Source organism: Symphalangus syndactylus, chromosome 14 (assembly GCF_028878055.3).
Source record: "Symphalangus syndactylus isolate Jambi chromosome 14, NHGRI_mSymSyn1-v2.1_pri, whole genome shotgun sequence".
NCBI classification, from domain to species: Eukaryota; Metazoa; Chordata; class Mammalia; order Primates; family Hylobatidae; genus Symphalangus; species Symphalangus syndactylus.
This window is the reverse complement of record NC_072436.2, coordinates 62,982,150-63,010,085: the sequence shown is the minus strand read 5'-3', so window position 1 is coordinate 63,010,085 and position 27,936 is coordinate 62,982,150. Positions and strand designations below refer to the sequence as shown.

Genomic DNA, 27,936 nt, shown 5'->3' with positions numbered 1-27,936 from the left:
AAAAATTAGCTGAGCATGGTGGTATGCACCTGTGGTCCTGGCTACTCAGGAGGCTGAGGTGGGAGGATCGATTGAGCTAGGAGTTCGAGGCTGCAGTGATTGCACCACTGCACTCCAGCCTGAGGCACCGAGTGAGATTGTCTCAAAAAATAAATAAAATATTAAAGAAAAAAAGGGGGTCGGGTCTGGTGGCTCAAGCCTGTAATCCCAGCACTTTGGGAGGCCGAGGCAGGTGAATCACTTGAGGCCAGGAGTTTGAGACCAGCCTGGCCAATATGGTGAAACACCATCTTTACTAAAAATACAAAAATAAGCCGAGCATGATGGCGGGCATCTGTAGTCCCAGCTCTGTAGGAGGCTGAGGCATGAGAATTGCTTGAACCTGGGAAGTGGAGGTTGTAGGAAGCCAAGGTCATACCACTGCACTCCAGCCTAGGGACAGAGAGAAACTTTGTCTCAAAAAAAAAAAAAAAAAAAAGTTTCAACTTTCCAAAGCCTCCTTTTCCAGTTGACCCCAGAAATGCACTCAGATATGGCTCCTGCTCTGTCTTCCACTCTTCTATTTTGCTTTCTTGGGACATGGACTATGAATGACTTTTTTTCATTCTGGGGCCCCCTATTTCCCAAGAAAAGCCACACCTGCATGAGTGAAGCGTGTCCCTTGGCAAGAACAGCTGCCTCTGGTTAGTCAAATAGTTAGTCAAATACTGCTCAGGGCTTTAGAAAAAGAGAGGGCAAGAGGCCTTGAGGAGGGCTCAGCAGGACTGACCCTAGGACTACAGTTCCAGAAAGAATACAAGGGAGCTTGGGCATGGTGCCTTATGTCTGTAATCCAGCACTTTGGGAGGCTGAGGCAGGTGGATCACCTGAGGTCAGGAGTTCAAGACCAGCCTGGCCAACATGGCGAAACCCCGTCTCTACTAAAAAATACAAAAATTAGCTGGGCATGGTGGCGCATGCCTGTAATCCCAGCTACTTGGGAGGCTGAGGCAGGAGAATCACTAGAACCAGGGAGGCGGAGGTTGCAGTGAGCCGAGTTCATGCCAGTGCGCTCCAGCCTGGGCAAAAGAGCGAAACTCCGTCTCAAAACAACAACAACAAAAAGAATGCAAGGGAGCCTTGCCCTGGGGTGGCAGAATGGCAGAGAGAGATCTGGTCTGCATTAGCAAAAGTGCAACTAGTGTTACTTAACTGCTAGCAACATGAGGGCTTGGTGGGCTTGCCATTGATGTGATGAATTCCATCCTGGGAAGCTTTTACAAACCAGGCCCTCCCACAAGCACTGTGACTATGAAGATGAATAGATTGAGGTCTCCACTTTCTAGCACTCACAGTCCTGGAAGGAAGCTGGCGAGGCAGTCAGACGCTTTGGTAAGGGGGTGCCGCAGCAGTGAGCCGGCAGAACGTGCTGCCTGCACCTCACTCCTGCAAACCACGTGCAGCTTGTTTTCAACATTGGTGGGAAGAGCAGATGGTTCCTACCAAATGTTATTGTATTGCACATTATGAGCCAAGCAAAGTTAAGTCTAGAAAAGTGACTAATGAATCTCTCATGCAGGATTCCAAATAATTTATCTAGATACTCTGCCTTCAAGAAGGTAGCACAAGGCTGGGTGTGGTGGCTCATATCTGTAATACCAGCACTTTGGGAGGCCAAGGTGGGTGAATCGCTTGAGCTCAGGAGTTTAAGACCAGCCTGAGCAACATGGCAAGACCCTGTCTCTACAAAAAGTACAAAAAAATAGCCAGGTGTGGTGGTGCACACCTGTGGTCCCAGCTACTCGGGGCACTGAGGTGGAAGGATCACTTGAGCTGGGGTGGGGCGGAAGTTGCAGTGGGGTGAGACTGCACCACTGCCTTCTAGCCTGGGTGACAGAGGGAGACCCTGTCTCAAAAAAAAAAAAAAAGAACGGTAAAATATAGGCTGGGTGCAGTGGCTCACACCTGTAATCCCAGCACTTTTGGAGGCCAAGGCAGGAGGATCGCTTGAGCCTAGGAGTTGGAGGCCAGCTTGGGCAACATAGGGATGACACAGGGCAGGTAAGGCCCAAATTGAGGCTTAGCCCAGGAGGGTTCTTGGCTTTGCCCAGGAAAGAATTCAAGGGTGAGCCGGTGGTAGAGGAAAACTGCTTGATTGAGGTGGCAGTGCTACACCTCATGACTGTTCCTGCAGAGCAGGGCTACCCGTAAGCAGTGTGCAGAGACTAGCAGCTCAGAAGCAGTTTTGCAGTCATATTTATGCCCATTTTTAATTACATGCAAATTAAGAGGTGGATATGCAGACATTTCTAGAAAAAGGGTGGTAACTTTTGGGTCATTGCCATGCAAAGGGTGGATAACTTCCAGGTGTTGCCATGGCAATAGTAAACTGACATGGCACACTGGTGGGCGTGTCTTATGGAGAGCTGCTTCTGCCTCTTCCATATTTTAGCTAGCCCTCAGTCTGGTCCGGTGTCTGAGCCCTGCCTCCAGAATCAAGTCCTGCCTCTTACCTGTGGCTACAAAAAATGAAAAAATTAGCCGAGCGTGGGTATGTGAGCCTGTGTTCCCAGCTACTTGGGAGGCTGAGGAGGGGGTCTCGCTTGAGCCTGGAGGTTGAGGCTGCAGTGAGCCATGATTACACCACTGTACCCCAGCCTGGGTGACAGCATGAGACCAAAACACAATGTGAATGAACTTAATACCACTGAACTATACACTGAAAAATGGTTAAGATGGTAAATTTTATGTGTAGTTCACCACACACACACAAATTGGGACTAAAGGGGGACACAGCAGTGCAATGGGTTGTGGCAATGCCTGGGGATGTCCAGGGCCAGGGGCAGCTCTCAGCAAATAATTTCTGTTGCCAATTATGCTATGATTGGGTGAAGAGCTGAGAGGCACCGCAATTGTTTTCAAACTAGGTCCTTGTGAATACTTCTAATGATATGACCTCATGCCGAGGCGGGCCAGCCAAGGGGTGACTGTTTGGCCAGTGAACACAGCTGCCCTCTGTGGTCGGCGGCCTGCAGCCTTCTGGGTGAGGGTGGGGGTGGGGAGCCTGTACTAAACTGTTGGATAATATGGTAAAGGTGGCTGCAGTTTCCTTTCAACTTTTCCTATTTCCCCTTCTAACCCACTTTCCCACCCACAAAATAATGTGTCTTCAGAGAGCCCTCGGCTTCCCAGGGCTGGAGGTGGAGTGGAAAGGGTTGCATTATGATTGCAGCCCCAGCCAGCCACTGCCTCATCATGGAGCGGATCGTTTCCTATTCTTGGAGACTTTGGGTCTGATTCACCTCTGACCACACAAAGCCATTTCAGTGGGGCTTTCAGTAGTTCCTCCACCTAGCCCATCAGGACCCTCAGCACCCACCTCTAAGAGTTCTTTGTCCCAAGAAACTGGTGGGAGCCAGAACGGATCAGGAGAGGTTGGTGGCAGCAGTCATTTAGGGGCTTGTCTTTGGTTAGTGTGGCCCTGCAAGGTGCCGTCTCATTGGGAATTTCCTTGTACCTGCCCCACTAAAGGCAGGTGGGTAGTGGTGACAACACATATATGGAGAAGTTGGGAAGTGGGAGAGAAATGTTTGCTTCCTTCCTGTCCTTTCACAGATCCCAAACCCGCTGAGGGCTTCCCATGGAAAGCTGTCTGGGCCCCTCAGCCTGCCTCTCTTGGGACACCCCACAGAATGGCCCCACCTGACCTTTGCAAATTCCTCTCTCATTTTTCCCCTGCAGGGACTCTCAACCCCAGCCAGACTGATCCACCAACCATCCTCGCAAAATGCCTTTCTTCCATGATGACTGCCCCTTCCTTCCTTGCTCACGCCATGCCCTCCCCCAATCTGGAACGCCCTCCCCTATCCTCTTCCCTGCAACTCATAACCATTTTCCAAGGCCCAGTTCCAACCCCAATCTCACTTCTTGGATGACACACTCCTCTTCTGTCCCAGTCCAAATTTCCAGTGTCAGCGTCTGAACTCGGGATAACCTCATTCCCCGAGCTGCCGCTCATTCAGGCACCAGTAGCTCTGGACAGGGCCTGGACACGCCCCTGTGTTGTCTCTCACTTAATCCTCCCCATTATCTAATAAGCACCGCCACTGTCCTGCCATTTTGCAGATGAGGATAGCTGAGTCTTAAAGGAACTTGCCTGGGGTCATGAGATTAGCAGGTAGCCAATCTGGGATTCAAATTCATTTTTTTCTAGCCCCAAATTCCCTTGTTTTAATTTACATGATCTCAATTGCCTTAACTCCCTGAGAAACATGACTCGTTTCATTCATTCATTCATTCATTCATCCATTCATTCAATGAACACAGTACATTTCGTGCCAACCACCCAGCTAAGCTGTAAAAATTCCCAGCTTTGCCAGGCGCTGTGGCTCACGCCTGTAATCCCAGCACTTTGGGAGGCCAAGGCGGACGGATCACGAGGTCAGGAGATCGAGACCATCCTAACACGGAGAAACCCCGTCTCTACTAAAAATACAAAAAATTAGCCGGGCGTGGTGGCGGGCGCCTGTAGTCCCAGCTACTCGGGAGGCTGAGGCAGGAGAATGGCGTGAACCCGGGAGGCGGAGCTTGCAGTGAGCCGAGATCTCGCCACTGCACTCCAGCCTGGGCGACAGAGCGAGACTCCGTCCCAAAAAAAAAAAAAAAAAAATTCCCAGCTTCTACTCCCAAGGAGTTTCCATTCTGGTGGTGCAGGAAAGTGTCTTTATTACACAAAGTGGAGGAAGGATCGTAGCAGAGGGGAGGGCAGGGCTATAATTCCCACTGAATGGATGCGGAAACCGAAGGAAGGCAGGACAACACAGTCGGCCAAGATGGTAAGCAGAGCCCGCCATCACCACCCAGGGATCAGGGCTTCCCAAGCACTGACTATTCTTCCTTGCATTTTCTGGGTATCTTGCTCGATGCAAATGCATACAAACGTAGGCTTGGATAAGCGCCTTGGCAACGCCCCTACAAATGTTCATGATCATTACTGGTATGTTACCAACTTATTGGTTAATTATTCTCCTAACTCGTGAGACCTCCAAAAAGAAGAGGGAAGGGCTGCGCTTCCGACGTGGCCGGACAGGAGTCACGTGTTCTGGGGTCCTTCCGCGTCGCCCCGCGCGTCCGGAGCCAGGCCAGGGTTGCCAAGCAACCGGTAAACGCCGCCGTTTGAGGAGCACTGGAGCCGGGAAGTGGATTGGGCTTTTCCCCAGAGACCCAGAAGCAGGAGGAGCGGACCCAGGGTAAGGGGCGGGCGCCAGGAGGACGTCGGAGGCTAAAGACTGGAGTGGAGAGGGACAGGCAGAGATTTACAGGGTAATAATCACCAAGAGTGCCAAAAATTTCTCTTGGGGGGTCTTCCTTCTGGGATAGCTCTGCCGGATGGTGGCTGCCAGGACCGGCGCTCCTAGTGCCCTCTGTCCCCTTAGTCCTCGCTGCCCTGGATCCGCCCCAAGTCGCAGGACCCTGCAGCCTCTGTACACCCTGCCTCGTACCCTCCTACCCACTCAGGTCCTGATACATTCCGTGTCCTGGAGTGGACTGGAGACCTCTGAAGGATTTACAGCTGAATGGATGGAAAAAACAAAAACAGCCTCGGGCTAGGATGATGGGAAGATGGGCCCTTTAAGAGGAGAGCTTTCTGCTCAGGATAGAGGGATGTAAATTAACAGTATTGCACACCTGCTAGGTGGCAGGTGTTTTAAGTGCTTTCTTTCATTTCTTCCTCAGCCTGGGAGCTGGCGTTCTCTTGTGATCGAGGTCATACAGTTGGCGAGTTCCTTCGGAGCGTGTGCAGTTCCTCCTTCCTGCTCAAGGTCAAGGTTTACCACATTCTCTTGAACCACAGAAGTGCGTCTTCTTCCAGCTTTCAGACCCTGCGTGTTTTCCTCTCGAATCCTTGGTTTCAAATCCTTTGCTTGTTTGTCATGGTCAGCAGAGGAGGAACAGGGGAGAGAGCTGTAGAGAGAAGCCTGGTAGGCATTGGTATCACAGTCACTAATGCAGCAGGCGACAGGAGTCTTGGGCCCCTTCTATGTGCCAGGCCCTGGGGACGGGAGTGAATAAAAGACCACAGTCTTTCCGTCAAGGAGACCACAAGGTAGTGGTGAGGGCAGGTAGTCACTGACCCCCATCGCTCTCCAATTCTGGGGACCTCTTCCCAACTCGTCCTGCCCTCAACCTTCACTTTCCTTGGGGGACTCAGCCTGCTTAGTGTTATCCTGGGGGAAAATAAATGGGGACTTTCTAGGGAGGTCTGCCTCTTTTGAGGGTAGAGTGAGTCCCTCAGGACCCCGGAATTCCAGAAGGTGCACAAGGACATAAGAAAGGGAAGGAAAGCCGGGTGCGGTTTTCACGCCTGTAATCCCAGTGCTTTGAGAGGCCCAGGCGGATGGATCACTTGAGGTTAGGAGTTTGAGACCAGCCTGACCAACACGGTGAAACCCCATCTCTACCAAAAATACAAAAATTCTGGCCAGGTGCAGTGGCTCACGCCTGTAGTCCCAGCTACTCAGCAGGTTGAGGCAGGAGAATTGCTTGAACCTGGGAGGTAGAGGTTGCAATGAGCTGAGATCAGGCCACTGCATTCCAGCCTGGGTGACAGAGTGAGACTCCGTCTCAAAAAAAAAAAAAAATTAGCCGAGTGTGGTGACACTCACTGGTAGTCTCAGCTACTCGGGAGACTGAGGCACAAGAATCACTTGAACTTGGGAGGCAGAGGTTGGAGTGAGCCAAGATCACACCACTGCACTCCAGCCTGGGTGACAGAGCAAGACTGTCTCAAAAACAACCAACAACAAAGAAAGAGGGAAGGAAGCCGTCTCCTGCCAGGTGCCATCCAGGGCCCTCTCCTGCCAGGTGCCATCCAGGGCCCACCAGTCGCAGGAACCCAGTAGGGGCTGCCCCAGGGACCAAGAAGAAGAGGAAAGTGTTCTCATCTCCTTATTCCACTAGGGAGTTCAATGCGGAGGGCTGACCTTCCAGCTTGCCTCCTTCCCAGTCTCCCACGCTGACACTCCTTCTCCCCTCACTCCCTTGGCCTCACTCCCGGCTTGGAAAACACACTTTCCCTTAAGCCACCGGAGGTTCTCTCCAGGAATTACTTTCACTGCACAAGATGAGTTTTGTTTTTATAGTCAGTGAAGGTTCCCATCTGACTGCCTCCCCGGGGATGCGGGAGATGCCTGAATCTTTGATGTCTGGACCACAGCATCCCTGATTCTGCGTGTTCCCATGTTTGAGACTCACAGTGGTGTTCTTCATGCCTGTGGGACTCTAGGTTCCCATGGGGGGAGGATCTACCCCCAAAACTCCCAGAGGGCAGTGATACTGCTCCCGTCCCCGCTGTCACCCCATGCAGACACCCCTGCTCAGGCCTTGCTTGGGGAAGCCCACCCTCTAGCACTTATCTCACAAGAGGTTGGGGGAGACCTCCTGAGACGCCCTCTGCTGACCTTGCTATTCATCTGCGTGCCCTGCTAGCTTGTGAGATGAGCTTGCTCTGGGTCCTTGAATGGGTTGTCTTCCCGTCACCAGGCCAGTCTTTAAATGTCCCCTCTGTCTGCCTCCAGACACAAGACAATGCCTCTGTTCTTGCTTGGGGCTTGGCCTTGGGAAGCACCAAGAAGGAAAGCAAAGCTGTTAAAAATCTGATCTGGGCTAAAGAGGTTATTTCTGTCTTCCTGGAGTTTCCTCATTCTCTTCAGTCTCCTTGTGTCCCCTAGGAGCCAGCTGGCTTGCAGCAATTTCTTTTAAAAGTCAGAGACAGGCAGCCCTAATTGCCTGAGTCCTGCAGCCCCATGTGGGAGGCACAGGTGCTTCACACTGTGTTGGCAAAGGGGAGGATGCCACGGGATTTGCATGCTTTTTCACAAGGCCGTACGTAGCTTTGTCCACGTGGTATAAACACATTGGGGCACCCTGCTACAATCTGGGCTTCTCATCCCACCCTGTGCCCTCTAAGCCATTGCTTCCACCCAGGAAAGAGAATTTCCAAACTATAAGAAAGAGAAGAAAACAAGGCTGGGTATGGTGGCTCATGCCTGTAATCTCAGCACTTTGGGAGGCCGAGGCGGGCGGATCACTTGAGATCAGGAGTTCAAGAACAGCCTGGCCAACATGGTGAAACCCCATCTCTACTAAAAATACAATAATTAGTTGGGAATGGTGGCATGTGCCTGTAATCCCAGCTATGGTAGGCTGAGGCAGGAGAATCACTTGCACCTGGGAGACGGAGTTTGCAGTGAGCCTAGATCATGCCACTACACTCCAGCATGGGTAACAAAATGAGATTCCGTCTCAAAAAAAAGAAAGAAAAGAAAAGAATGAATAAGACCTACTATATGATAGGACAACAAGATGACTATAGTCAGTAATAACTTAATTGTACATTTAAAAATAACTAACAGGCCAGGCGTGGTGGCTCATGCCTGTAATCCCAGCACTTTGGGAGGGCGAGGCAGGTGGATCACGAGGTCAGGAGATCGAGACCATCCTAGCTAACACGGTGAAAACCCATCTCTACTAAAAATAAAAAAATTAGCCGGGCATGCTGGTGGGCACCTGTAGTCCCAGCTACTCGGGAGGCTGAGGCAGGAGAATGCCATGAGTCCGGGAGGCGGAGCTCGCAGTGAGCTGAGATCGCGCCACTGCACTCCAGCCTGGGTGACAGAGCGAGACTCCATCTCAAAATAAATAAATAAATAAAAATAACTAACAAAGGATAAATTCTTGAGAGGATGGATACCCCATTCTCCATGATGTGACTATTAATATCTAGTATTTGATAGCACAACAGGGTGACTATAGTCAAAATAATTTAATTATACATTTAAAAATAACTGAAAGAGTATAATTGGATTGTTTGTAACACAAAGGATAAATGCTTGAGGGGATGGATGAATACCCCATTTCCCATGATTGTATATTCTATATTGCATGCCTATAGCAAAACATGTCCTGTGCCCCATAAATATATACACCTACTATGTAACCACAAAAATTAAAAATTAAAACTTAAAAAAATAGCAAAAGCTGCTCACAGGCAAACCTGCTTACCTTCACCTAATCTTTTTTCTGAGATGGCGTCTCACTCTGTCATCCTGGCTGGAGTGCAGTGGCACAGTCTTGACTCACTGCAACGTCCACCTCCCAGGTTTAAGCAATTCTTCTACCTCAGCCTCCTGAGTAGCTGGGATTACAGGCACGCACCACCATGCCTGGCTAATTTTTTGTATTTTTAGCAGAGATGGGTTTTCACCATGTTGGCCAGGCTGGTCTTGAACTCCTAACCTCAAGTGATCCACCAGCCTCGGCCGCCCAAAGTGCTGGGATTATAGGCATGAGCCAAAATGCCCGGCCTGCTCACCTAATCTCTTGGGCGTTGAAAGGCGTTTGGTTGTAAATCTACCAAGGCAAGCTCTCCTTCAGTTTATCTTCCCCACACCAGCACCCGCCACTCATCCATATCTTTTGTCCTAGGGCTCAATGCAACCCCAGGAGCCTTGCACAGATCCACAATCTGAGCCCCTGGGAACTTGCTATCAGAGGCACAATTTCTGAAAGTCCAGGTGGCTAGCAGATGGATATCTCTGCTAACGCCATGGTGTGACATGGCAGTCACACAGGTCAAAGGGCCAACCATTGAACTCACTGAGCAAGCCCTCAGACCCAGTGGAGTCTAGTGATGTCATGGAGGGGTCAGAAAGGTCAAGGGCAATATGTGGGAATGGCCCAGCCCATTGCATTTTTACAACTTCTAATCAGCATCATTGAGAAACCCTTCCTTGCGTGGCCTGTGAACCCCACCTCTGACGCTGCTGGAGCACTTTCATTTCACTTCTCAGCATCCTGTGGGTGGGTCAGGTCTCGGAAAGACTAAGTGGCCCTGCCCAGGTCACGCAGCTGGTGACAGCAGGCCCAGAACTTGAAGTCAGGGCCCAGCCCAGCCCGCTTCCCAATTCCCTGCTGTGTCCCATGACCAGTAGCACACGTCAGAGGCTTTTCCGAAGGCCTCCGTGTCCCGCCTGTTGGGGAAGCCCCTGGCTTTCTCTCTGGGGTGGACTCTCAGCTCTGTCCTGGTTGGAGGGAAGAGATTTCCAGGGTGGCACCTGGACAGTGGTGGAGGCCAGAGTCTGGCAACCAATGAGCCTTTTGGACAATTGGGTGGGGAGTTGGGTCATTGGGTTGGGGAGGAGGGGTTCAAGAAGAGGCCCAGGGGTCTCAAATCTGTGTCCTGTGTGTTTCATGCCCAGCATGGCAGGGAATTTAGTCCAACATCATCACCATCAATATTTCCTGCTGCCCTGTCAATAAACACTGATTCAGTAAAAACTGTATTGTACCAGGTGCGATGGCTCATACCTGTAATCCCAGCACTTTGGGAGGCTGAGGCAGGTGGATCACTTGAGCCCAGAAGTTCAAGACCAGCCTGGGCAAAATGGCAAGACCCCATCTCTACAAAACAATACAAATCTTAGCCAGGCATGGTGCTGCACACCTGTGGTCCCAGCTACTTGGGAGGCTGAGGTGGGAGGATCACTTGAGCCCAGGGGTTGAGGCTGCAGTGAGCTGTGAGCACACTACTGCACTCCAGCCTGTGTGACAAAACAAGTCTTTGTCTCAAAAAAAAAAAAAAAAAAAACCAAAAAAAACCCTCTAAAAACAAAAGACAAAAACTGTATCATTTGGTGGGTAAGAGCTTTGGAATCGGGGCAGGCCAGCTGCAGCATGTATTAGCTATAGGACCTTGGGCAAGTCACTGAGGACATCTAAGCATCAAACGCCTTCAAAGAAAGTGGTTATTTTATTTTTTTGAGACAGAGTCTTGCTCTGTCACCCATGCTGGAGTGCATTGGTGTGATCTCGGCTCACTGCAACCTTCTCCTCCCGGGTTCAAGCGATTCTCCCACCTCAGACTCCCGAGTAGTTGGGATTACAGGTGCGCCACCATGCCCGGCTAACTTTTGTATTTTTGCAGAGATGGGGTTTCACCATGTCGACCAGACTGGTCTTGAACTCCTGACCTCAGGTGATCCACCTGGCTTGGCCTCCCAATATGCTGGGATTACAGTTGTCAGCTACCGCGCCTGGCCAAAATTTTTATTACCCTCCTCAGAGAGCAATTGCAATAACTAAACAGGGTAATGCTTAGCATATAGTCAGCACTCAGGATTTTTTTTTAATGCAGATGCAGCTTCTGGACAAATTCCTAGGATCTCCCCACCACTCCTTGCTTCCTGCCCCAACCAGATTGAGAACCTGGAGCTGTCCTGGTGGGACCTGTGGAGATGGGGAAGGGGCCGGTGGGGTCCCTCACCCCACACCCTCCCTCTGCCACCCAGCAGCCGGCACCATGGAGATTGTGTACGCGTACGTCAAGAAGCGCAGCGAGTTCGGGAAGCAGTGCAATTTCTCAGACCGCCAGGCCGAGCTGAACATCGACATCATGCCCAACCCTGAGCTGGCTGAGCAGTTCGTGGAGCGGAACCCAGTGGACACGGGCATCCAGTGCTCGGTCAGCATGTCGGAACATGAGGTGGGTCCCTGCTCCAAGGGCCCAGGCCTGTGAGGTGTGGCCAGGCAGGGCGGCCACCCGGGGCAGGTGAGTGGTTCTGGGGGTCCTTGTCCACCTGAAAGCCAGTTAGAGTGGACCAAATGCGGATGCTGGAAGTGAGGGCAGAGGCTCCCCCTGAGTTCCACACAGTGCCTAGGGTCAGAAGAAGACCCAGCACCAGCCTTCCTCGAGTCAGGGGAGTGCAAATTACAATGTTCTCTCTCCCAAGAGCTCTTGTTTCACCTCGAAGACACTTACCAGAGTTGTTTTGGATATTTGGTGTAGCTGGGAGATATATTTTTTTTAAACAGGGTCTTACTCTGTCGCCCAGGAGTGCGGTGGCACAAACTCGACTCACTGTAACCTTCATTTCCCAAATTCAATAAATCCTCCTACTTCAGCCTCCCTGGTAGCTGGGACTACAGGTGTGCACCACCAAGCCTGTCTAATTTTTGCAATTCTTGTAGAGACCAGGTTTTGCCATGTTGCCCAGGCTGGTCTCAAGCTCCTGGGCCCAAGTGGTCCTCCCGCCTTGGCCTCCCAAAGTGCTGGGAATACAGGCATGAGCCACTGTGCCCAGCCCGGGAGAGAGATTCCGAGGGAGCAGAGGTTCATATATACAGGCAACTACCCAGCTTGAAAAAAGGGAAGTGTCCCACAGAAAGTTCCAGCCAGAGGGGCCTCCACGATAAGAGAAATTATCTTGAGGGTCATGGTCATGTGTTCAGAGGCCAGAGAATTCCCTGTCTCTATGAACTAAGTGATTCACCCTAATTAGGTCAACAACTGCTGAGATAAAACGATAACCAAATCACTTGATTTGGACAAAACACATCCAAGAGTCAGGTGGGTGTGGGTGGTTTCAGTGACTCACAGTTCAAATGAATTAGGTGCTTCTCTCCCAGAACCAACTGCTGTCTCGGGGATAAGAAGGTCTGTGGCCGTGGTGTAGCCAACAAGCAGAATGGCCACCATGTGGGCCACACCCTGGGGGCCCTCCTGTCATTTCCAGCAGCTCTGCCTTTTCCAGACTTGTTTTGTTTTAACCTTTCCTATGGTGCTGATCCAGACTTACCTTTCATGAAAGCTGGCTTAAAAATGGGAAGGAGATGGGAGTGACTTCATGAAGATGGGGTTTCCATTCTGGGTGATGTAAGAGTTTTGGAACTAGGTGGGGTTGATGGTTGCACAGCACTGTGTATAATAACGCTGCTGCAGTGTATGCTTTAAAGTGGTTATGTGGTAAATTTTATGTTATGCGTATTTTACCACAATTTTTTAAAAATAGGAAGGGCTGGGTGTGCTGGCTCAAGCCTGTAATCCCAGTACTTTGGGAGACCAAGGTGGGAGGATGCTTGAGGCCACAAGTTTCAGACCAACCTGGGCAACATAGTGAGACTTCATTTCTATACATTTTGTTTTTAATTACCCAGTTGTGGTGGCTCGCACCTGTGGCCCCAGTTCCTTGGGAGGTGGAGGCGGGCGGATTGCTTATGGCCTGGAGTTCACTGCAGCAGTGAGCTGTGATTGCACCACTGCACTCCAGCTTGGGCAACAGAACGAGACCCTGTGTCTAAAAATAAATAACTAAATAAATAATTTTTAAAAAATAAAGTGAAAAGAAGGCAGAGGCGAGAGGATCACTTCAGCTTAGGAGTTTGATACCAGCCTGGGCAACATGGTGAAACACTGTCTCTACAAAAGAAAAACAAAAACAAAAATTAGCCACGTGTGGTGTTACGTGCCTGTAGTCCCAGCTACTTGGGAGTCTGAGGCTGGAGTATCCCTTCAGCCTGAGAAGCCAAAGCTGTACTGGCTGGGCGCAGTGGCTCATGCCTATAATCCCAGCACTTCCAGAGGCTGAGGCCAGTGGATCACCTGAGGTCAGGAGTTCAAAACCAGCCTGGCCAACATGGTGAAACCCTGTCTCTACTAAAAATACAAAAATTAGCTGGCCATGATGGCAAGCACCTGTAATCCCAGCTACTGGGGAGCCTGAAGCAGGAGAATCACTTGAATCCGGGAGGCGAAGGTTGCAGTGAGCCGAGATTGCACCACTGCATTCCAGCCTGGGCAACAAGAGCGAAACTCCGTTTCAAAAAAAAAAAAGCTGTAGTGAGTCGAGATCATGCCACTGCACTCCAGCCTGGGCAACAGAGTGAGAGACCCTCTCTTAAAAAAAAAAAGGAAAGAAGGGAAAGTGGCGAGACCAACGTGTAAAACTGTCCTCCCTGCTACAGAGGACAGGCAAAGCAAATCCAAACTCGGAGTTTTAACATTCAATTTCTGTGACACTGACATTGTCAATGATAGGGTGGCATTGTTAATGACAGAGTGAAGAAAGACTATTCACTTTTTCTTTTTTCTTTTTTTTTTTTTGAGACGGAGTCTCGCTCTGTCGCCCAGGCTGGAGTGTAGCAGTGTGATCTCAGCTCACTGCAACCTCTGCCTCCTGGGTTCAAGTGATTCTCCTGCCTCAGCCTCCCGAGTAGCTGGGACTACAGGAGCCCACCACCACGCCCAGCTAACGTTTTGTATTTTTAGTAGAGACGGGGTTTCACTGTGTTTGCCTGGATGGTCTCGATCTCCTGACCTCGTGATCTGCTTGCCTCGGCCTCCCAAAGTCCTGGGATTACAGGCGTGAGCCACTGCGCCTGGCCGATTATTCACCTTTTCTTTGGATTCTCACAGAGCAGATGGAAAGGCTTCTCTGGTCTATTAGAATTCAGATAAGGTCAGAACAGGATTTTCATGACCACAGCTACCAGTTGCAAAGCTGCTTAGCTCCACAGGGTTGCGCTGTTGCAGCCTGCATCTGAAAAAACTGTGGCTTCGGCCAGGGCGCCTCAGCATCCAGCCCTGGGAGCCCGCGTGGGACCTGGATTGCAGAAGTGGCCGAGGGTTTGGGAGTATACCAGGGTGACGTCTTCCCTACTGCGGCTCTCTGTTTAGGCCAACACAGAGCGGTTTGAGATGGAGACCCGGGGAGTTAACCATGTCGAGGGGGGCTGGCCCAAGGACGTGAACCCCCTGGAGCTGGAGCAGACCATCCGTTTCCGGAAGAAGGTGGAGAAAGATGAGAACTACGTTAACGCCATCATGCAGCTCGGCTCTGTAAGGTTTCCTCCCGCCCCAGCTGCGAAAGCCCCATCCATCACTGCAGTTCCCCTAGGGGTGCAGTGCCCCAGCTGTGCCTGGCCATCCCTGTGAGGCTCGTGTGGATGCTGGGGGAAGGGGACCAGCTGCTACCTCAAGGAGCCTTCTGTCTGGGAGCAGGCAGAGGTCCCAATCGCAGGCCAACGGGGAAGGCAGGGAGGTGCAAGGGCTGACCGGGCATTAGGAGGAGTCTGACCTTGGGCAAAGGTGACTCCCAAAGAGCCCCACCCAGCAGCCAATAGGGATCATTCATTCATTTGAAAAATTTGGACTGAACTTCAAGCCTCTGCCAGGCACAGTAGAGGTTGCAAAATGAATCTCACATAATTGTTCTACATACTTGCCAGTGCAAAAAGAAAAATCGTTTTAAGGAAAAAGAAATTTAAAATTTAAATTAAAAGAAAAAGAATCTCTTATACATCCTGTCCCAAAGAGATTGCAGTCCATTGGAGGTCAAATACAAATACAGAGACATCACCAGATAACATAAAAAGAAAGAAATGCTGAAAGAGAAGGGTGACTTGTCCTTTGATTCCATGAGGAGGGAGGGTCAATCTCCTGCTGAAGGGATCAGGGAAGGCTTCCTGGAAGAAGTGGCAGGGCTTGGTTGTCCTTTGGTGGACATTTGCAATAAAGGGGAGCGCATTCTGGGTGGAGGAACCAGCTGTCTGCAAGGATAGGAAGAAGGAGATAAGTGCCATATATATATATATAGAGAGAGAGAGAGAGGAGAGAGAGAGAGAAATAATTTCATTTGGGCTGGGCTTGGTGGCTCACACCTGTAATCCCAGCACTTTGGGAGGCTGAGGCAGGCAGATCACTCGAGCTCAGGAGTTTGAGACCAGCCTGGCCAACTTAGCAAAACCCCATCTCTACTAAAAATACAAAAATTAGCCAGGTGTGGTGGCATATGCCTGTAGTCCCAGCTACTCGGGAGGCTGAGGCAGAAGAGTTGCTTGAACCCAAGAGACAGAAGCTAGAGTGAGCCCAGATCGCACCCCTGCACTCTAACCTGGGTGGCAGAGGAAGACTGTGTCTCAAAATAATAATAATAATTATTATTATTATTTTGTTTGGCTAGCATGGTGTTCTTCAACCTTTTTTTCATATTGTCCCTCATGTTTTTTCTAATGGCCTCCTGCCTCCATAAAATGTTTGTTGTTGTTGTTGTTGTTGTTGTTGTTGAGACAGGGTCTCATTCTGTCACCCAGGCTGGAGTGCAGTGGCGTGATCTTGGGTCCCTGCAATCTCCCCCTCCTGGGTTCAAGCAATTCTCCTGCCTCGGCCTCCCAAGTAGCTGGGATTACAGGCGCCTGCCACCATGCCGGGCTAATTTTCTTTTGTATTTTTGGTAGAGATGGGGTTTCACCATGTTGGTTGGGCTCGTCTCAAACTCCTGGCCTCAAGTGATCCGCCCACTTCGGCCTCCCAAAGTGCTGGGATTACAGGCATGAGCCACCGCACCCAGCCCATCAAATGTTAATGCTATAGACATACCGTATATCTGTTAATGCGCTGCGTGTATTTCTATGCTTTGTACATAAAAAGTAATATTATTTTACCCCCAACAACCAATTGAAAATTCCTCCATTGAAAGCACATTGTTAGGTGGATGGGAAAAGGCCCCTGGCTATGTTCTGTCCCTCCCAGACTCCATTGCAGGCCTGGGCAATCTGAAAGGACCTCCCTTTACTGTGAAGAACTTCCAATGTGTCCCCCCTAGATCATGGAGCACTGCATCAAGCAGAACAATGCCATTGACATCTACGAGGAGTATTTCAACGAGGAGGAGGCTGTGGAAGTGACGGAGGAGGCCCCTTCAGCTAAAACCATCAATGTTTTCAGGTAGCGCCATAGCCAGGCAGGTGTCTGGCCACCCTCCGTCACCCTCATGCATGGGCGCCTCCAAAGGCAACTCCTTGCCAGTCGCTGCATGCCCTGGGTGCAGCATTCTCTGTGCTCTGATCTTGATAAGTGACGTGGTGATAAGGCGCCCAGCAGAGAAGTGGCCCTGCTCTGGGGGCGGGTCTGGTTGATGGAAAGGGAGTACAGACTCCAGAGAAAGTGAGATTGCCAAGCTGTGTACAGGTGGGATGTGTTCCTGCAGTGCAGAGTAAGTACAAGTACCAAACGTGAGCAGCTAGCAGCACTGTGGGCAAACAGGCCCCCGCCGTGGCCTGCACTCATGCGAGTATGTCCATGAATAACCCCAGAGGATAGAAGTTTGACACCAGGGATTAATCCCACAGGTGTGTGTGTGTGTGTGTGTGTGTGTGTGAAATCACCGCAGGTGTGGATATTTACTGCAGAGGGTGTGTGCCAGCCAAAGACTAGAATGAACTAAGTCCATCCACAGGGGACTGGTTCTAGCAGTTCTGGCACACTCACACAACGGAATGCCATGCAGCTGGTAAAGCGAGCGGGGCAGTCTGGGCATGGTGGCTCACATCTGTAATCCTAGCACTTTGGGAGGCCAAGGTGGGTGCATCACCTGAGGTCAGGAGTTCGAGACTAGCCTGGCCAACATGGCGAAACCCCGTCTCTACTAAAAATACAAAAATTAACTGGGTGTGGTGGCACATGCCTGTAATCCCAGCTACTCGGGATGCTGAGGCAGGAGAATCACTTGAACCCAGGAGGCGGAGTTGCAGTGAGCCGAGATGGCGCTATTGCACTCCAGCCTGGGCAATGCAGCAAGACTGTATCTCAAAAAAAAAAAAAAAAAAAAAAAAGAGAAGTGCAACTTCTTGTGTGCTGATATGGAGTCATTTCCAGGATTCAGTATGTGAAAACCAAACCAAAACAAAGCCGGTGCAGAACAGTGTGTGCAGAGTGCCACTTTTTGTGGCAGTCCCCAACTTAAACCATTTTTTGACTTTGCAAGTGTGCAAAAGCAATACAAATCCAGTAGAAACCGTACTTCAAGTAGCCATACAACAAATCTGTTTTTCACTCTCAGTACAGTATTCAGAAAATTACATGAGCTGTTCACCTCTTTATTATAAAATAAGCTTTTTGCTAGGTGATTTTGCCCAAGTATAGGCTAATATAAGTGTTCTGGGCATGTAGGCTCGACTACCACGTGATGCTGGGTAGGTTAGCTGCATTCAGTGCATTTTCAGCTCCTGATTACTTCCAACTTACTATGGGGTTTATCAGATGTAGCCAACATCATTAGTCAAGGAGCATCTGTATATGTGCATAAATATATGCATATGTGTATGTGTGTATATATATGTATATGTATGTTTACATGCCTGATGTGAGGAGAATATCTGTGATTTTGGACTTCCGGCATCTGGAACTGTGATAGAATCAATTTCTGTTATTTGAAGTCACCCAGTTTGTGGGACCTCGTTGCAGCAGCCCCAGGAATGGAATACCCCATCCCAGAGCACCTTTTTTTTTTTTTTTTTTACATTTTTTTTTTATTTTTTTTGCATACAAAAACAATAAACATTTTCTAAAAATACATACAAACAAAAAGATGCGTATCAAACATATTAGGAAGGTTGCACATGGGAAGTCGGGGAATAGAAATGGGGGTGGGAGTTAAAATAAATGAGAGAGGGACTTTATATGGATCAGTGATAATAACTCAATCCTCTATTTGACAAAGAAGAGGGAGAAGGAAGAGGAAGAAAAAGAAAGTGGGATAAAGGATCAGAAAGGGAGGAAAATAGAAAAAATTAGAGTATGACTCCAGGGTAGACCTGTTTTGTTGTCATTGAGTTGGTTGGTTGGTTTGTCTGTTGTATTCTTCATGTTTCGCCAAGTTGGCCAGACTGGTCTTGAACTCCTAGCCCGAAGTGATCAACCCGCCTCGCCCCCCAGAGTGCCGGGACCACAGGCGTGAGCCACCACGTCCAGCCCCCACATTGCTTTTGGCCTCCGTGGTAGACCTCCCAGACGGAGCGGCCAGGCAGAGGAGCTCCTCACTTCTTCCCAGACGATAGGTGGCCGGGCAGAGGCGCTCCCCACTTCCCAGAAGATGGGTGGCCGGGCAGAGGCGCTCCTCACTTCCCAGACAATGGGCGGCCGGGCAGAGGCGCTCCTCACCTCCCAGACGATGGGTGTCCGGGCAGAGGCGCTCCTCACTTCCCATATGGGGCAGCCGGGCAGAGGCGCTCCTCACCTCCCAGACGATGGGTGGCCGGGCAGAGGCGCTCCTCACCTCCCAGACGATGGGTGGCCGGGCAGAGGCGCTCCTCACCTCCCAGACGGGGCGGCCGGGCAGAGGCGCTCCTCACTTCTTCCCGGACGGGGCGGCCGGGCAGAGGCGTTCCTCACTTCTTCCCGGACGGGGCGGCCGGGCAGAGGCGCTCCTCACTTCTTCCCGGACGGGGCGGCCGGGCAGAGGCGCTCCTCACTTCCTCCAGGACGGGGCGGCCGGGCAGAGGCGCTCCTCACCTCCCAGACGATGGGAGGCCGGGCAGAGGCGCTCCTCACTTCCCAGACGATGGGTGGCCGGGCAGAGGCGCTCCTCACTTCCCAGACGGGGCGGCCGGGCAGAGGAGCTCCTCACTTCCCAGACAGGGTGGCCGGGCAGAGGCGCTCCTCACTTCCCGGACGATGGGTGGCCGGGCAGAGGCGCTCCTCACTTCCCAGACGATGGGTGGCCGGGCAGCGGCGCTCCTCACTTCCCAGACGGGGCGGCCGGGCAGAGGTGCTCCTCACTTCCCAGACGGTGGGTGGCCGGGCAGAGGCGCTCCTCACTTCCCAGACGGTGGGTGGCCGGGCAGAGGCGCTCCTCACTTCCCAGACGGTGGGTGGCCGGGCAGAGGCGCTCCTCACTTCCCAGACGGTGGGTGGCCGGGCAGAGGCGCTCCTCACTTCCCAGACGGTGGGTGGCCGGGCAGAGGTGCTCCTCACTTCCCAGACGGGGCGGCCGGGCAGAGGCGCTCCTCACTTCCCAGACGGTGGGTGGCCGGGCAGAGGCGCTCCTCACTTTTTCCCGGATGGGGCAGCCGGGCAGAGGCACTCCTCACTTCTTCCCGGATGGGGCGCCCGGGCAGAGGCGCTCCTCACTTCTTCCCGGATGGGGCGGCCGGGCAGAGGCGCTCCTCACTTCCCAGATGGGGCGGCCGGGCAGAGGTGCTCCTCACTTCCCAGACGGTGGGTGGCCGGGCAGAGGCGCTCCTCACTTCCCAGACGGTGGGTGGCCGGGCAGAGGCGCTCCTCACTTCCCAGACGGTGGGTGGCCGGGCAGAGGCGCTCCTCACTTCCCAGACGGTGGGTGGCCGGGCAGAGGCGCTCCTCACTTCCCAGACGGTGGGTGGCCGGGCAGAGGCGCTCCTCACTTCCCAGACGGGGCAGCCGGGCAGAGGCACTCCTCACTTCCCAGACGGGGCGGCCGGGCAGAGGCACTCCTCACTTCTTCCCGGATGGGGCGGCCGGGCAGAGGCGCTCCTCACTTCTTCCCGGATGGGGCGCCCGGGCAGAGGCGCTCCTCATTTCTTCCCGGACGGGGCGCCCGGGCAGAGGCGCTCCTCACTTCCCAGACGGGGCGGCCGGGCAGAGGCGCTCCTCACTTCCCAGACGGTGGGTGGCCGGGCAGAGGCGCTCCTCACTTCTTCCCGGATGGGGCGGCCGGGCAGAGGCGCTCCTCACTTCTTCCCGGATGGGGCGCCCGGGCAGAGGCGCTCCTCATTTCTTCCCGGACGGGGCGGCCGGGCAGAGGCGCTCCTCACTTCCCAGACGGGGCGGCCGGGCAGAGGCGCTCCTCACTTCTTCCCAGACGGGGGCGGCCGGGCAGAGGCGCTCCTCACTTCTTCCCGGACGGGGCGGCCGGGCAGAGGCGCTCCTCACTTCTTCCCGGACGGGGCGGCCGGGCAGAGGCGCTCCTCACTTCTTCCCGGGCGGGGCGGCCGGGCAGAGGCGCTCCTCACTTCCTCCCGGACGGGGCGGCCGGGTAGAGGCGCTCCTCACCTCCCAGACGATGGGAGGCCGGGCAGAGGTGCTCCTCACTTCCCAGACGATGGGTGGCCGGGCAGAGGCGCTCCTCACTTCTTCCCGGACGGGGCGGCCGGGCAGAGGCGCTCCTCACTTCCCAGACAGGGTGGCCGGGCAGAGGCGCTCCTCACTTCCCAGACGATGGGTGGCCGGGCAGAGGCGCTCCTCACTTCCCAGACGATGGGTGGCCGGGCAGAGGCGCTCCTCACTTCCCAGACGGGGCGGCCGGGCAGAGGCGCTCCTCACTTCCCAGACGGTGGGTGGCCGGGCAGAGGCGCTCCTCACTTCCCAGACGGGGCGGCCGGGCAGAGGCGCTCCTCACTTCCCAGACGGGGCGGCCGGGCAGAGGCGCTCCTCACTTCCCAGACGGGGCGGCCGGGCAGAGGCGCTCCTCACTTCCCAGACGGTGGGTGGCCGGGCAGAGGCGCTCCTCACTTCCCAGACGGTGGGTGGCCGGGCAGAGGCGCTCCTCACTTCCCAGACGGTGGGTGGCCGGGCAGAGGCGCTCCTCACTTCCCAGACGGTGGGTGGCCGGGCAGAGGCGCTCCTCACTTCCCAGACGGTGGGTGGCCGGGCAGAGGCGCTACTCAGTTCCCAGACGGTGGGTGGCCGGGCAGAGGCGCTCCTCACTTCCCAGACGGGGCGGCCGGGCAGAGGTGCTCCTCACTTCCCAGACGGTGGGTGGCCGGGCAGAGGCGCTCCTCACTTCCCAGACGGTGGGTGGCCGGGCAGAGGCGCTCCTCACTTCCCAGACGGGGCGGCCGGGCAGAGGCGCTCCTCACTTCCCAGACGGTGGGTGGCCGGGCAGAGGCGCTCCTCACTTCCCAGACGGTGGGTGGCCGGGCAGAGGCGCTCCTCACTTCCCAGACGGTGGGTGGCCGGGCAGAGGTGCTCCTCACCTCCCAGACGGGGCCGCCGGGCAGAGGCGCTCCCCACCTTCCAGATGGGGCGGCGGCCGGGCAGGGGCTGCAATCCCAGCACCCTGGCAGGCCAAGGCAGGCGGCCGGGGGGTAGAGGCCGCCGCGAGGCCAGACCACGCCACCGCCCTCCAGCCCGGGCAACACCGAGCACTGGGTGAGCGAGACTCCGTCTGTAGTCCCAGTACCTCGGGAGGCTGAGGCGGGCAGAGCACTCGGCGTCAGGGGCTGGCGACCAGCGTGGCCAAGATGGCGAACGCGTGCCTGCATCCAAAGGAGAAAAGGCAGGCAGCGGTGGCGCGCGCCGGCAGTCCCAGGCAGTCTGCGGCGGGGGCAGCAGCAAGCCGAGTAGATTGTAGCCTGGGCCAGAGAGGGGAAAGAAGAAAGAAAGAAAGAGAGAGAGAGAGGGAGGGAGGGAGGGAGGGAGGAAGGAAGGAAGGAACCCCAGAGCACCTTTGTAGGGTGCACAAAAGAAGCTGATAGGAAGGAGAGCTTGGGAACAGGGATGGGGAGAGGACTGGGGAAGAAGGACTCCTTGGCCTAGAAGTCTGGTGGAACAGGTTGCGGAAAGTGGGTGGAAATGAGAAAGACCGTGCTCTGTGGCCTTGGTTTTGACCATGAAGAAAAAGCAAGGCCATCCAATCAGATGAGTGGAGATGAGCAGGAGGCTGGAATAGAGCAGCGGGAGGTGCTGGGGGAATGTGGAGAGGAAGCTTCTGGACCTGGGGCAGGGGTCAGACCTTGGGTCTGGGTGATGCAGGACTAGGGGAGTGAAAGGGGTTTTGGAAATGACTTGCCTCAGATCCCAACTCTGGGGAATTCATTTCACTACCACAACTGACTTAGGGGCCTGGGAAGTACCTAGCCCAGTCCCAGCACAGCAAGAAAGGACTCTTTTCTGAGGCAGGGCTGACTCATGGTGTGCAAGCAGGGCCAATGGCTATCAGCAAGGGGTGTGCAGGAGAGGGCATTGGTGGGGCAGAGGCTGCCCTTCCTGTTGCCCTCCAGCCCTGCTGGGCTCTGACCTCGTATATGGACCACCCGAGCAGGGTGATGCATTAGAAATCATCCGAGGGGCTGGGTGTGGTGGCTCATGCCTATAATCTTAGCACTTTGGGAGGCCCAGGTGGGCATATCATCTGAGGTCAGGAGTTTGAGGCCAGCCTAGGAAACATGGTGAAACCCTGTCTCTACTAAAAATACAAAAATTAGCTGGGTGTGGTGGTAGGCACCTGTAATCCCAGCTACTCGGGAGGCTGAGGCAGGAGAATCGTTTGAACCCAGGAGGCAGAGGTTGCAGTGAGCCGAGATTATGCCACTGCCTGGGGGACAGAGCAAGACTCCATCTGACAAAAAAAAAAAAAAAAGGGAGAAATTGGGGAGCCTCACATCCAGCCTTCTGCTCTCTTCCCTCTCGCCTGCAGGGACCCCCAGGAAATCAAGAGGGCTGCCACGCACCTTTCCTGGCACCCCGATGGCAACAGGAAGTTGGCAGTGGCATACTCCTGCTTGGATTTTCAGCGGGCACCTGTGGGCATGAGCAGCGATTCATACATCTGGGACCTGGGTGAGAAGCAGCGGGGTCCTGGTGGCCTGGGAGGGCTGAGGGCTGGGACCATCACAAGCGGATGAGTGGGAGGGAGGGGCAGGAGGTCAAGGACACTCACGGGGTTGGTGCCTCAAGGGAAGGGCCCACAGTCGAGGAGGAAGCCACTCTTCTCCTTCCTCCCTTGTCTGATTTTAGGCAGAGCCAAGCAGAGTCAAATCAGAAGCAGGAAACCCCCTCCAATTCCAGATTCTTAGTTCAAGGCATGAAGACCCGACCCCATGGGATCTCAATTCTTAGCTCCTAACAGCGTATCAGGCCGGGTGCGGTGGCCCATGCCTGTAATCCCAGCACTTTGGGAGGCCAAGGCAGCCGGATCACCTGAAGTCAGGAGTTCAAGACTAGCCTGGCTAACATGATAAAACCCTGTCTCTACTAAAAATACAAAAATTAGCTTTGCTTGGTGGTGGGTGCCTCTAATCCCAGCTACTTGGGAGACTGAGGCAGGAGAATCGCTTGAACCCAGGAGTCAGAGGTTGCAGTGAGCCAAGATCATGCCACTGCACTCCATCCTGGGCAACAGAGTGAGACTCTATCTCAACAACAACAACAAGAAAGAGTGCCCAGCAGACTGAGAAGGGACTGAAGGGGCGGCGGAATGGAACTTGTGCCTTTTTCCCATCTGTCCTGACACTTGCCTTTAATTCATGGCCTGCAGGGGCAGCGTGTCCCTTTATTAGCACAAACTATTGTCTACAGAGGGGTTGGCAAGACACAGGCAGGGACAGGGTGGTGGTGGCTTCACGCTTTCCAGCTTCCCTTCATTGTCAGCATTATTAAAATAAACGTGTAGGTGCCAGGCACAGAGCTAACGCCCAACACTCCAACAGCTCAGTGAGTTCTGGCAGCAGCCCCATGGGGTGGACTCCATCATTATCTGCAGTCCACAGACCTGGTTCAAAGAAACTGGCAGAGAGTTGACTTTATGTAAAAACTTTATAATCAAAACCTCATTTGACACCAAACCTGGGCACTGGACTAGAAATATAATTATCACACACATATGCACACCCCAATCCTGTTCACCAAAAATAAAAACCATTAGCAAAGCCCCTAGGGTCAATAATGCCAGATTCTGGCCAAGGTGGACAAGGGGGTGCAGCCTGGGGAAAGACTGGAGGGGCTTCCAGGCTTCCCCCTCTGCCACCTTGCCCCTGCCACCCACACGCAGGAGGGGTGAAACTGGCTGATCCTGTCCTTTTCTTTCCGGGCCTGGTGGGATAATTTTTTTTGTGCTTTATAGAAAACCCCAGCAAGCCTGAACTTGCTCTGAAGCCATCGTCTCCACTCATGACCTTGGAGTTCAACCCCAAAGATTCCCACGTGCTTCTTGGTGGCTGCTACAATGGACAAATAGGTAAGGAGGCACCCAGGCTTTTTCTTTTCTTTTCTTTTCTTTTAGACGGAATTTCACTCTTGTTGCCCAGGCTGGAGTGCAGTGGAACAATTTCAGCTCACTGCAACCTCCACCTCCTGGGTTCAAGCGATTCTCTTGCCTCAGCTTCCTGAGTCTCTGGGATTACAGGTGCCCACCACCATGCCCAGCTAATTTTTTTATTATTTTTAGTAGAGACGGGGTCTTGTCATGTTGGCCAGGCTGGTCTCGCACCCCTGACCTCAGGTAATTCACCCACCTGGGCCTCCCAAAGTGCTGGGATTACAGGTGTGAGCCACCGAGCCTGGCCGGGACCCAGGTTCATAGTCAGAGCCAATCCTGCTGCTGTAGGGCAGAGCCCACATGGCAGCCTGGGCTTGGCCATAGAAGACTAAGTGGGGTGAGGGCCTCCCACAGCTGACCAACAACAGACATGGGTGAGGCAGGTTTGGCTGACACCTCAGCAGTGTCTCCTGTTATTACTGTAAATCTAAAATTAGCTCAAAATAAACAGTTTTTAAAAACTACAGTTCAAGTAAAATCAGAGAATATTTGACTAGGGGCCGCCATAAAGGGATGATGAGAGCATTGGGGAGCCCCATTTTGGGAGAGGCAGTCTGGGAAACCTACATGCTAACAGATATGGGTAATACTGGCCTTATAGAAAGAGTTGGGAAGTGTTCCCTTCTGGAAGTTTGTGAATAATTGGTATTAATTCTTTTTTTTTTTTTTTTTTTTTTTTGAGATGGAGTCTTGCTCTGTCACCCAGGCTGGAGTGCAGTGGTGCAGTCTCAGCTCACTGCAGCCTCCACCTCTCGGATTCAAGTGATTCTCCTGCCTCAGCCTCCTGAGTAGCTGGGACTATAGGCTCATACCACCACGCCTGGCTAATTTTTGTCTTTTTTCAGTAGAGTTAGGGTTTCACCATGTTGGCCAGACGGGTCTCAAATTCCTGACCTCAAGTGATCCTCCCTCCTTGGCCTTCCAAAGTGCTGGGATTACTGGCGTGAGCCACCATGCCTGGCTGGTATTAATTCTTGAAATGTTTGGTAGAACTCATCAGTGAAGCCGTCTGGTCCATTTTCTTTACTGGAAGCTTAAAAGTTACAATTCAGTCCGTTTACTTGTTATAGATCCTCTTCCCATTTTCTGTTTCTTCTTTAATTGGTTTTGGTAGTTTCTGTCTTTCTAGGAACTTTTCCATTTCATCAAGTTGTCTAGTTTGTTGACATATAATTGTTCACAGTATTCCCTTATAATCATTTTCTTTTTCTTTTTTCTTTTTCTTTTTTTTTTTTGAGACAGAGTCTTACTCTGTCACCCAGGCTGGAGTGCAGTGGCATGATCTCAGCTCACTGCAACCTCCGCCTCCTGGGTTCAAGCGATTTTCCTGCCTCAGCCTCCTGAGTAGCGGGGATTACAGGTGCATGCCACCACGCCCAGCTAATTTTTGTATTTTTGGAGAGATGAGGTTTTACCATGTTGGCCAGGCTGATCTCGAACTCCTGGCCTCAAGCGATATGCCCACCTCGGCCTCCCAAAATGCTGGGATTACAGGCGTGAGCCACTGCGCCCAGCCTGGATCATGGTTTTTTCCTTTTAATCTATTCTGTCAATCTCTGGTTTTAAGTGGAGAGTTTAATCTGTTTACGTTAATTTAATTACTGATAAAGTTTACATCTGCCTTTTTTGCTTTTTTTCTATATGTCTTAAATCTTTTTGTTCTTTCTCCATAACTTCCTTCTTTTGTGTCACATATTTTCTAGTGTACCATTTTAATTCCCTTATCATTTTCTTTTTTTTCTTTTCTTTTTTTTTAGAGACAAGGTCTCACTCTGTCACCCAAGCTGGAGTGCATGCCGTGATCATAGCTCACTGCAGCCTCAAACTCCTGGGCTCAAGCAATCCTCCCACCGCAGCCTCCTGAGTAGCTGGGACAACAGGTGCGCATCACCACACCCAGCTACTTTTTTATTTTTTAATTTTTGTAGAGATGGGGTCTTGCTATGTTACCCAGGCTGGTCTTGAACTCCTGGCCTCAAGCAATTCTCCCACCTTGGCCTCCCAAAGTGCTGGGATTTCAGGCATGAGCCACCACACCCAACTTCAGCTGTTGATCTTATTGATGATCCCGTGTATGTGATGAGTCATTTTACTCCTGCTGCTTTCAAGAGACTCTGGCTTCAGCTTTGATTATAATGTTTCTAGGTATGGATATCTTTGAGTTTACCCACTTGGAATTCATTGAGTTTCTTGGATGTGTGGATTTAAAAAAAAAATCAAATATGGAATATTTACAACTATCATTTATTTAAATATTCTTTCCTACCCTTTCTCTCTCTCCTCTCCTTCTGTGACTTCCATTACATGCATGTTGGCATGCTTGATGGTGTCCTATAGGTCTTTAGACTCTGTTTTTCTTTGTTCTCTTTTCTTTCTATTCCTCAGACTACATAATCTCAATTGACCCATCTTCACGTTCAATGAATCTTCTGCCTGCTCAAATATGCCATCCTGCAGCTTCTCTACTATATTTTTATTTTGGTTAATGACTCCAGAATTTCTATTTTGTTCTTTCTTTTAAAAACAATTTCTGTCTTGTTCAGATGTGGTGGCTCATGCCTGTAATCCTAGCACTTTGGGAGGCTGAGGTGGGTGGATTACCTGAACTCAGGAGTTCAAGACCAGCGTGGGCAACATGGTCAAACCCCATCTCTACTAAAAACAAAACAAAACAAAACAAAAAAATCAGCCAGGTGTGGTGGAGTGCGCCTGCAATCTCAGCTACTTGGGAGGCTGAGGCAAGAGAATTACTTGAACCCAGGAGGGAGAGGTTGCGGAAACCTGAGATTGTGCCACTGCACTCCAGGCTGGGCAACAAAGTGAAACTCTGTCTTCAAAAATAATAATGATAATAATTTTTGTCTATTTGTATTTTTTATTTGGTGAGATATCATCTCATGCTTTTCTTTAGTTCTTTCGATGTGACTTCCTTTAGTTCTTTGAACATGTTTAACATAGCTGATGTGAGGCCTTTGTCTAGTTAGTCCAATATCTGGGCTTCTTGGGGACAATCTCTATTTATTGCTTTTTTATTCCTGTGTTTGGGCCATACATTTGTATTTCTTGGCATGTCTTATAATTTTTTTATTACAAACTATACTTTTTGTATGATTTATTAATTTTTTTGCATACAAAAACAATAAACATTTTCTAAAAATACATACAAACAAAAAGATGCGTATCAAACATATTAGGAAGGTTGCACATTGGAAGTCGGGGAATAGAAATGGGGGTGGGAGTTAAAATAAATGAGAGAGGGACTTTATATGGATCAGTGATAATAACTCAATCCTCTATTTGACAAAGAAGAGGGAGAAGGAAGAGGAAG

The 27,936-nt window shown here is 52.0% G+C and overlaps 1 protein-coding gene across 3 annotated transcripts in view; it reads left to right on the top strand.

Moving 5' to 3' along the window:
• The first annotated feature begins 5,120 nt into the window (after positions 1-5,120).
• DNAI2 (dynein axonemal intermediate chain 2) overlaps positions 5,121-27,936 on the top strand; it is a 45,755-nt gene continuing 22,939 nt past the window's right edge. For all 3 annotated transcript variants that reach the window (XM_063617749.1, XM_055240774.2, XM_055240773.1), the window contains exons 1-7: positions 5,121-5,228; positions 5,716-5,757; positions 11,328-11,521; positions 14,492-14,653; positions 16,419-16,540; positions 22,989-23,131; positions 24,414-24,527. In XM_063617749.1, coding sequence (XP_063473819.1) covers positions 11,339-11,521; positions 14,492-14,653; positions 16,419-16,540; positions 22,989-23,131; positions 24,414-24,527 — 724 coding nt within the window. In that variant the 5' untranslated portion in view covers positions 5,121-5,228; positions 5,716-5,757; positions 11,328-11,338. The remainder of the gene's footprint in view (positions 5,229-5,715; positions 5,758-11,327; positions 11,522-14,491; positions 14,654-16,418; positions 16,541-22,988; positions 23,132-24,413; positions 24,528-27,936) is intronic.